Source organism: Anneissia japonica, unplaced genomic scaffold (genome assembly GCF_011630105.1).
Source record: "Anneissia japonica isolate Jap-2015-1 unplaced genomic scaffold, ASM1163010v1 scaffold287714_len2871179_cov188, whole genome shotgun sequence".
In the NCBI taxonomy this organism is placed as follows: domain Eukaryota; kingdom Metazoa; phylum Echinodermata; class Crinoidea; order Comatulida; family Comatulidae; genus Anneissia; species Anneissia japonica.
Window position 1 is genome coordinate 2611737 of NW_022755542.1, and position 11737 is coordinate 2623473.

The window sequence follows — 11737 nt, forward strand, 5'->3', positions numbered from 1 at the left end:
TCAGCATCCTCAACTGTTGCAACACACATTTTTCAGATCACCAATTACTGGTTCATTAGCATTCATCAAAAGATGTGCTTTTCATATCCATTGTACTTCTGAGGCGTTAGAATTGACAACCTAATGTCGTCTGCTTGTTCAGCAGATGATCGATGACGCAGTTTGACAGCAAATACGCTACTGTATCCAACCAGAAGTCACCTATATGGTTATTGCGTAGTCACGTCAAGAATTCCTAACACACATAGGGTGCCATTCAGGTTGCTCAGCAGGTGGATGTAACCAAATTGAATGGGCGTGTGCCTCAAATGAAACGACTCAACCACAATGAACTTTCCTCTCATTGTTTGTTTACTTACAGTTTAACTTCATTAGTAGACAAGATGTCCTAACTTTCTATCTTTCAAATGACCTTGGAATTATGATATTTATTTATTATTATTATTATTATTGATTTTCCCAGAATTCTCAAATAATAGAGTAGAAGCATAATAGTTTTATTTATTATATAATTATTTCCACCACACTCCATTGCACACAGGAGGAACTTGACACAATTAGAGGATGCATATACAGTATTATATTACAATATGTGTTTCTTTAATTGAAAAATTTTGATCACACCAAAACCAATATTAACATATATTTCAGCATTTGTTAAGAATACAGTTCAAAGTCTTTGGTTAATACAGGTTTATTACTAATAATAATAATTTTAGATTTATATAATGCTCACTTTGAGAATAGAGGCTGTTAACAGCAAAGTAAAGAAGATCAAAAAAATATATACTGTGAACCTACAGTACACTAACAGACCACAAAGCAGCAAAGATCAACCAAGTACACTATTGCACAGTTCTTAATGTAAAATGGGAAGCCTGCCAGTATAACTCACATTGTGCCCAAAGGATAACAAAACTAGTATAAGTAAAGTAAAATACATTTGCCTTATACCACAAAGACCACATCACGTTCTAGTAAAAAGTTATAGTTGGTTGATAGATGCCAAAGTTTCAACAATGCTTGCCTGGTAATGGCTTCCAGTATCACAACTCATCTTTTCTGTTAATTTATTATAAGTTTATAAACAAATTTGTGTTGCCCAAGCCCAGCCAACCCAAATTGTTTTATATTTTCCACAAGAAGAAGACCAAAATGCTTGTATGATATAACTAAAAAAAAAGGCATGCACTTTTAAATTTTTGGTTGATTAATTTGATACCTTAATCATTGATTTTATCTTAATAATTGCCATTTTACAAATCACCAAAGCATTGGAGGAGTGATACAAATACTTGAAGTAGAGGTAAATAGCTTGATGGTTAAGGTGCTTGTCTTCCAATCCCACGATCCTGAGTTCAATACCTGTCATGGTAGCACTGTAACAGGATTTTTTCCTCAACCAAAACAACTCCACTTCTTTAGCCTCATAATGTGACTTTGTGTATGTAGAGCATCTTGTTTTTATGTTTGTCTTGTCAAGGCATATATGTACAGTATGCCATTTGCAAAAGTGATTAAGTTTCCTGTTTGGCCTTGGGCGTAATAATAATAATAATAATCATAATATGAAATTACATCTACCAATTATTATTTACCTTTTATGAAGATATATTTTCTGTGTATTAAATTGACAGGTTCATGACCAGCGTAATTGAATATCAGTTGTTGTTTTCATAATTTGTTACTTTTCAAATTCACTTTACCCGAAAACACCAAGAGCAGCAACTACAAAAAATAAACAGATGATATCTACTAAATTTCCTCTTTAGGCCATTAGAAATCACTGAGCATTTTTCTTAGCCAATCAGCTGTTAAGGAAAATTCTCATCAACCAATCAGGCGTATTGTCTTATTCACTCCAGTAAATCAATGTCGCAAATTACTGATTTGCTTTATATGTTTGTCCAACAGAGCATAGCATTGCTGGCTAGATATATTTATTTACTTCTGTTGTGTAAAACCTTCTGATTGATTGCTTCTGGATTCGGGAGTTTTTTTTGTAGCTATCTTACCGGCCACAACATCTGATTTACTATTTATTTACATTAACTTCAAAGGATTAATTCATCACTTTGTGCTTGTGAGGTTAAATTCCAGGTAACTCCATTAGGTTCTAAAAGTCCATCCAACTATCCTTTGAGACTTGCAAAATATTTTTTGTCAAATCTCAGGTCAATGTTCTTTGTGGCGTGATTTTCTTCATAACGTCCCTCTGGAAGATATGCAAACATAATGTCCTACAACCATGCTTTCATCATTTTTCCTTTTTCCTTTGTGTTCCATAATCTTCATAGCAAAGTGTGAAATGTTGAAATATGACGTTTTTACCACAAAAAAAAAGTAGTTTGTTATAAAATACAATTCATCTTAAAATATAGTGAAGAAAGTGTCTAGAGTTGTTCATCATAGATAACTAATATATACCGTATATATTCGAATAAATGCCCTCTTTGAATAAGCACCCCGTTCAGAGCCTCATTTGGAATAAATGCCTCCCTTAAATAAACACCCCTGGGCATTCATTTTTTTCCCCCAAATAACCCCCCCCCCTTTCTGAATGATGTAAACAAGTTTAATGGAATCAACTTCATTCTCAACACATTCTATTTATTATACTCCAGTAGACTAACATTTTTTTCTAACCTGGTTGGGATCAGTAAGTCTTTATGATCACAAAATATCACATTTTGACGATGTTTTATGTGTTGTAGTTGTTCCACATTTACAGTGAAATTATGGAGTGTTTATTTCAGTATATACTGTACATATCCATTTTACACTAAAAAATGTCTGCCTCGAATTAACACCTCCCTTGAATAAATGCCCCCCCCCCTTCCAAAACTCTTCTCAACAAATAAATACCTTATAAGAATTAATAATTGGTCAGTTTTATTATATAAAATACATTAGTTACAATGACAAAAATTTGGACTTATCATAGGGGATGCACATTAATGTTATTAGCATACAGGGCGATTTTGCAACATTCAGATCCTCACATGGTAATTCACAATTTTATCTTCAGTCATTTTCATAGGATGTAGTTTGGTTCATTCAATATTGTACAACATTAAATTTTGTTGTTTGTCTCAATACTGCTTATTGTTTTAATATTAGCATGTGAACATTATAATATAGTTAGATTCTTAATTTAATCAGAACTATTTCCAGGAGTTTTGTTAACATGCTTCTTGATAATGTCTTTTTTCATTAGCATATTTACTTCATTTTTTTTATACTGCACTCGCAAAAGACAAGCTGGTTCGCATTAACGTCAAATATCCTGCGACAAAGATGGCATTTGATGAACGTCTGTACAACACCAGATGCATACACTACAGTTTCCAACTTTTTCATCGCGGAAGTTGTTTTGATCAATATGAAGTTAATAAGTTTTTAACATCTGGATTTAGTTCTACAGTGTTCAAACTTCCACTGGATTCACTAGATTAATTTAGAAATTTAGTTGTACTACTACTATTTGAGGTTTTAGACATGTGGAGAATGTAGCGTCAGTTGAAATGCTTACCATTCAAGCTTTAGGTTCTGGATTAAAATTAGTTAGAACTCTTTTTTCCCCTTTTAACTCTCATTTATTCTCCATAATCGACTTAGTTTTAATATAGAACATTGAAAATTGAACTTGTCGGATGCAATAGAATTAAAATTATTTTTTAAATTATGATTTTTTTTTTCTAAATAATATGGTTCTTCTGTTTTTAAATTTATCAACCATTTGATATTCAAATTGTTTTTTTTTTATTGCAAAAGTCATTTTCAGTGTAACCCACAAAAGTTAGAAACTTGTTTCTGGTCAGATGCTAATTCTAATATAGAATTTCATTGTTGCAACAAGTCAACAAACAACAAACAAACAAACAGTATATGTCTCCCTCTAATTAAAGACCCCTACAATGATAGAAACTCCAATTGAAGACCACATAGCCCCAGATAAATGTTTATTTTATATCTTTTTAGTATTTTTCCAAATTAAACACCAAAGCTGAAAAGACCATGAAAACCCCAAAGTGGTGTTTAATTGGAGGGAGACCTTATTTTTTAAGTGTTCTTTTTAGTTCGATGAGTATGATCTAATTTATGATCCTTGTTGCAACCTAATTTTTACCTCATGCTTATGATTTGCAATACATTTACATCCTCCGCATTACCTCACACTTCACTCGGTATGTATTAACTTGACATGAATGTTTACCACTCTTTCCAAGATATGTTTTTCATTGATACCAATAGTCGTGGTGATTCCATCATACTTTTGCCCTCCCTCTGGCTAGTTGGAATCATCCTGTCCAGTGGCCAGTTTTACAAAGATGGTTGGAATTAAGCTATTACTTTGATTTTATTTATTATTTAATGCCTTTAAAAATTACATTGTTGACCATGTTCAACAAACTCATATATTTACAATCAATACTCGTCACACAGATCATGTGAAGTTTATTCACTCTTTTTCTCAAACTAGTGGTTTAATAATATATATAATAATACTGTATTAAATTATTTAATATTTTTTGTCCACGATATTGGGATACTATTCCTTCTGAAAATCGGGACGTTCTGCCAATTAATTAAAATTCATTTCTAAATCCTAATCTTTATACTCCCGACATATAACTTGTGTGTGTGTGTGTGTATATATATATATATATATATATGCTTAATTTATTATATATATCCTAAATCTGTGTAAATTGTACTATGGTTTTTATTTGAAATGGTGTTCAGGGAGACAAACTTCAATATTAATTCAGTTTACTTTTTTGGAATCCCTTCTTCGCATTGTATTTTTAATTGTAATATTTGTTTGTTTGTTAAGCTTGTTTTATGTGAGAAAATAAATTAAATTAAATTAAATGAAGAAACTCAATCATTATAATTTAGAGTTTTCAGACAAAAAGTGTATTCTTTTATATTTACGTATAATGATGTTTCAAAGGGCTAATTTCTTTATTTTAAATTTATTTAAAGCCAGGCTTCATAGGGGTAAAAATATATATGTTGTACAAGTTAATATTCAATGGAGGAGTGTTAGAAGAAATAATTGGTAAAGCTAATGCAGGGGTCCCCAATTTTGAAGAAATTACTTCTGCGAGATAACACACCTCCCATTTTTATGGAGTTTCTTGCTTGCTTACAGGAGTCTGGGAGGCCGTCCTGATTTCTGGGAGACAGCTTCCTGGAGACTTGAAACCCTGGCTAATGAGATATTGATACCGAGTTCTGGATAATCAAACCCTAGTGAAAAGAAGCCACAAACTCCCATTTCCCTCCCATTTTGAAAAATTCAAATATCTATCTTTATATTAGACATTCTAAGAAATTTCTTCAAATATTATTAGAATATTCATTTGTCACACTACTAATAACAAAATGTCTTTTCCTCCTGAGCCTTGTATTAATATACTTGACACCATACCATGAATTTTATCCATGCAGTAATCATTTTACCGAACTATGTGTTATTGTCTGGCCCCCCCCCCATTTCAGATTGTCAGTATGCTTGCGCAACACAACAAATGTTACTGTAGGACTTAATAATGGAATTTATCTGTTTAATGGAATTATCATTTTCTATTTTTAGCTCCGATGAGGTCTTCTTAGCTCTACTGCCTCTGTTATACTGAGGCTAATTGATTAATAGTTGATTGATTAATAGATCTTAAATCTACTGCCTCTATTATACTGCCCTCATGAGGGGCTCTAGAAACTGTTGGCAGATCAGAGCTTTCAAGATTACGAGAACTTGTTTACAAATACCGGTACGTAATTTTCTGGTGTGTTTATTGGTAGGGTTTTTTGCAAGATATTGTTAGACGGGAACATGGCATAATCAGAAAAACATGTCATTGCTTTGGCAGGATAGACCACCCCCTCAAAGCATCATTGAAAATAACTAAATAAGTAATATAGGGCCTATAAATTGTTAATCAGTACTTAAGTTTGTTTTTTTTTTGTTTTTTTTAGTGTTTTTTCTACTGTAAGTTAATGAAGTTTGAATGTTTGTTTTATCGGTAATAGAGATAAATAAGATGGGATGTTAATTTTACTCCTCAACGGTTTAGTCATTCCACTTTCCTTCCTTTCAAAGTTCATTCTAGTCTTATTTTCAAGCCTGTGGCCTACATCTCTCTTGCTGTCTCATCAGCAAATTTGTCTTGGCTGAATTGATTAAAGATGTACGACAATGTCAATGAAACTACACATTATTCTTGTGCGAAAGAAGATTGTAAATGTTCTTAAAGTCTGCATGTGTCTTGTGTGAAGAGCAAAGATCAGGAATATTAGCAATGATTATCGAAGAAATAAGATACTTATGTGTATAGCTCAATATAACATATTGTACACCTCTAACAAAAAATTATATTAAATCATGGAACTGCATCAAATAATTTATCAACTTAAAATGAGATACAGAATCAACCAACAGGTTTAAAAACTTGTTCAGTTCATCCCTTTAGCCATTAAGCATTTCAATCATATATTCAAATGGTAAAATGGGTGTAAAAAGTGAAAAAAAAATGAAAATATTCAAGAAATTACAGCACTAAGACAATCTTATACCAAGGAAATACACCTTTAAGGGTCAATACAGTGCAAACTGGAAACCCCCAAATTTTCCGAATCCAATAAACAGAAATACACTATATCCTGTTTGTGATAGATTCACATAACTTCCCTGCTTTGTATTTGCATATAGATATTAATACCAGATTTTGGTGTACCGAACCCCGACAATGTTTTTGCCAGGTTTTTGTTTGATTCCTGTTCTGTCTGGTAATGATATTGATTTAATGTCAGGAAATTGCACACTCTCAACTCGCCCTGGTGATTTTGAAAATATTAATCTTGTTAATAGTATTAGGCCAAAAAAAAAAAAAAAAAAATTTGGCCACGTTTTGGGGAAAAATCCAAAAAATGGGTAGGTCAGTAGGAAATTTTTTTTTTTTTTTTTTTTTTTTTTTTTTTAACCAAAAATATGTTTACGCTTAAAAAGTAGAAAATACACAAATAGTACAACAGTTTTGGATTCGCATCACGTACCATGCACCAAAATAGGCAAAGGTCGTGGCCCCCTAGCCTAGTCCAAGGCTATTTCAGCCTTATTAGCTCATGAAAAAAAAATATTGTTCCTTGTAGTCAAGAAAAAACAAATATATAAAGAAAATAAAAGGCCGACCCTGAATTTCGTAAAATTTGGGTCGGTCAGGTGTGGCGAACACAATAATTTTTTTTATTTGGCCTTACCAATAGTATAGTAAATCTGTAAAAAGTAATATTAAAACTAAACATAAAGCGGTATGAAAGCAGTGCATGAAGTATTTTTGGAAATTTCATTTCCTCAGTGTTAAATCAAAAATTCATGTTGGCCCTCTGACCCATTTTTATGCCGATCCCTCACTGTAAGCACTGACGAACTATCTACAATTTGTTTGCTTAAATTTGAGTCCAGAGTTTAATTATAGTTTGTTGGTAAAATTCAAAAACCTCTACAAAATACATCCAGTCCCTATATAAAAATAAATATTAATAATAACTAATAATAACAACAATAACTTTATTTGCATTGGAGTGGAGGAGTTGGTTAATGGTTAAGATGCTTGCCTTCAAAATTCTTGAGTTCAATAATTTTATTTTATTCAGTTTAGGTACTCGTCCACGATGTTACTAAATTATAAGTGGCAATTATTTTCAAAAGATAAACATACACACACGGTGCTCCACCAATATAAATCAAATTTATATTATAAGGCCTAGGGAGTGAATTTATTTTTTGGCCGTGGAAAATGTTTTTGTCCTGTCATCTAACAGGATTTGAACCCAGGACTCTTTAATTTTAAGTCAATTATCTACCACCAAGTTACATCACACCTTGTAAAACATCAGGATTTTTTGCACAAAATAACTCAACTTCCAAACCTGTGCCAATAAGAATTCTGAATGATAGTTCTACTGTAGAGTATTCGACATAGTATGTTGTAGTAAACATCACATAGTTAACGAAATTGAGCATACGTTATGGTATATGTGGCACCGTCACATTACTTGACGTCAGTGACGTAATACCCTGTACTTCAGTTTGGTAACTAGTTAAGTTTACTGTTATTGAAGATTTGTTGCAGAATTAGGCTACTTTACCATAAAGTCAATAGCTTAAAGGTAAACAAAATGTTGAATAGTAAATTCCTATCAAAATGCATAAGTTTAAGCTTATGATTGTTTATACAAGTACACCTTGACCTTCAACATAGTAATGCACACTTCAAACTGAAAGATGGCTTATTAGTGAGTGCACTGATTGATGTGAATTTTTTATAGTAATAAATAGCCTTATAGTGTCACCTTAAAGATCAATAAATCTTGAGTAATAACATTCTTTAATAAATCAGACAATTGTATAAGTTGTATGATTGTTTTCATGCCTTGACCTTCGACATAGTCATCAGCACTTGAAACTATCAGATGGCTTATTGTGAGTGCACTTGTTGATGGATGTGAATTAATTTTGTTTTCAATAGAATTAAAAAGCCTTTTCTATAGAGTGTCACCATAACAATCAACAATTGTTGAGTAAAGAAGATCCTGTAAAAATGCAGATGATTTTACCATGGAGAAAATAAAACCTATTTTATTTTCTCCATGATTTTACAGTGTAAGTTGTATAAGCTGTATGATTATATGTTTATTTACTTTTAACCTTCAATAGAGCAGGGTCGTAGCTGTAGAAAACTAAGGGTGGGAGATATACATTTTAAGGGTGGGTAGATGATCATTAAAAAACTCTAAATAATAAGAGTGGATGGAAAAATGGGTTATTAAGAGTGGAGGGCCATAAAATTAGCTTTAGACTGGGTGGAAAACTTCAAGGCTGGGTGGCTACACCCACCATCTCTTGAAAACCATTAGATGGCTTATTAGTGAGTGATCTTGCCATTAGATGTGAATTAATTTGTTTTCATTATTATTTGTATAGTGGGTTACTAAATAGATTTGCTTCTTTAAAGTAAAAGGTTTTTTTCTCAAATTAATGATTCATGCACCAGGATTTAATGAGCTTAAAAAAGCATTTAAAAATGACAGACTTAGCCTCCTTTCCCCACCTCAATGTGACAATCTCTGGCCGCCCTACTTAGATATACGCATCACTTCAAATGCAGACTGCTGGCTGCTGTCAGTGGCTTATCATAATATAATGTTTTCTTTGGCGCTAAGTTACCTTCATGACTATCTGATTACATCGAGTCCCCCTGGGACTGCAAATAGATTCCCATCATTCAGCATCCCTTAGCAACAGCCACCTAGCAATAAGTTTTTAACCACAGGGTCAATTTTTTAACAGCTCTCAAATCTTGTTAGGATGTCATGTCCTTCGTCGACTCTGGCGTTCTTTGCTTGTTGACACACGCACACGCACCTGGTTGTTGCGTCCTGTGTTATCTCATTCGTATTAAACAACACACAAAAAAGATGAGCGATATATAAAACTACTTTCAATTAATGGCTATGTTTTAGGACTGTTGTCAGTCTTGGGTGGAAGTTAATATGATGCAAAGATTTGTTTTAATATGGGAGGGAGGCTAGTTAAGATATATGGTACAAATACTGGTTGTGTAGGTGGAGTCTGGTGACTAAGATTTCGGGCTGGTTAATGTATGTGATGAGAAGACATGAAGGTGTGTATTGGGGTGGGGCCTGCTTAAGAAAGAATATTTGAAGGTATATTGTTTCTGTGAAAGCTGGTTATTGTATCACACACAAATACCTGTTGCCCAGGGGTGGGGGAATATGTAATGAAGGAGAGTGAGCACTGTTTAAGACATTTTCATGTTATTTATTATAGAGGCATAAAGCATCACATATTTAATTTATTTAAGAGGGCTCCTGAATATCAGCCTACAGTACCTTCTAGGATACACAGGTAGAGTCACCCTCTATATATTGTTTTAAAAAATTAAAGGAAAGGTTTACTAATTTTCTCCTGGTAGAGATGGTGGTGAAAAAACATTTAGAACCCTCTATTGGAGAATCAGATTCCATGGCAACTTTTATGATTTTTCTGACAATATATTTGAATCGGAGTTCGCAATGAATCTATAGTAAAAACTGATGTAAGACTTTCAGCAAAGAAATGAATGTGATTAGCTCTATATACAAATTGATTTAACACTTAAGAATCATAAAGCAAATTCTACTGATAATTTTTAAATATCTTTCAGATTTGGTACGTCAGACAGTAAGCTTAGCACGATATCAAATGATTCTGAAACATTTGCAAAGGGGATGGAACACAGCATGACGCAAAAAAATCGCAAACGAAAAATGGGTGATGAAACCGGTACATTTCAAATATCAACTTCACTGGAAAGTAATTCAAAACAGACATCATGTTGTAACAAAGACAACGATGTAGTTTTAAAGAAAACCAGTGTAAAAGGCCCAAAATTAGGCCAAGTATCCAGGACTGTTTTTAACAAGACTTCTAAATGGCCAATGAGATGCAAGGTATCAGCTAGCCAATGTTATAGAAGAAAGAAGATTATGCAAATATGAAAAGATGTCCTTTGGAAGATTAATAAATAGTGGAAATCGATCAATTTTGAGTTAACTGAATGTTTATTTTGTTAGTTTCACTATGTTGGCTATTGAAATAGAAATCATTGTGACGTTCCTATCTCTGTGTTTGCTGTGATAAGTCTTAAGACAAGTTATAGTTACTCCATGCCCAAAAGTAATTAAACACAAAGGAAAACAAAATTTAATAAAAGGTGAACATTGAGATATAAAAAAGGGGTAAAATGTGCCTTCCGAGGGCCCGAATCCTAACCGGAGTCCAGTTTCAGCCTGCTTTGTTACTGTTTGAATGGTACCGTATACTATACATACATAACATCACTTATGGAATGCTATTTCCTGAAGATAGAGCACTCAAAGCGTGAACTACAGTAGCTTATACAGTAACTGTCTTCTCCCTTAAGGGAGCAGGCCAGTAAACCGGTACCAGCCACTCTCGTCTGTCCTCTAAATATAGGCATAAAACGATTGATGGTGCTTGCAAGAGGCTTCGTCGACCAGTATTAAATACCAAAAAGCCCTCAAAGATGATCAGACTTTTAACTTACTTCAGCCATATCAGTAATTTTTGCGACCTCCTTTCTGCTGATCTTACTCTATGTGTGTAAAAAGTTGATTTATGGGTAATAGTAGTTGAATACTGTACTTCAATGAAGAAAAAAATTCTACTGACACAGGGCCCACAACAGTAGGGAGCTTTCGATTTGTTTTGATGACACGGCGCTAGAACGGAATCACTCTTGCGTGACCATCCTACCGGGCATCTTACGTTCTCTGCATACATAGATTTGGCCAAATTGTGTCCAAGAATCCACGCGACGAGGAGAACTTAACATTCTCACATACGCAGATGACTTTTAGTGACGTCATTATGTTCTACGTCCTAACGTCGTTGTTCAATCGAAAGCACCCTATTTTCTCACCTCCGGCCACATTACTCGTTGTTACGCCACTGCCACACGCTCTTACAGTTTGTAATCCCCCATGCGATTCTCAACTGAAAACTTGCAAAGTAAACGCTTGGATCGAAATGCAAGTACCTTAACCACAGCTATATTCCACACTTATTGATTGATTGTACACAGGTATCAATTCTAGAAACATACAACATCTAAAAACATAAATATCTAAATTCTGTCGCAGCACC

General features: G+C 33.4%; 1 protein-coding gene across 1 annotated transcript in view; it reads left to right on the top strand.

Annotated features, from left to right (window-relative positions):
* LOC117123694 (rRNA N6-adenosine-methyltransferase ZCCHC4-like) overlaps positions 1–10613 on the top strand; it is a 56780-nt gene extending 46167 nt beyond the window's left edge. Inside the window, exon 11 of the mRNA XM_033269708.1 lies at positions 10236–10613. Within this exon, the coding sequence (XP_033125599.1) occupies positions 10236–10569 (334 nt within the window). The 3' untranslated portion in view covers positions 10570–10613. The remainder of the gene's footprint in view (positions 1–10235) is intronic.
* The last annotated feature ends 1124 nt before the right edge of the window (positions 10614–11737 follow it).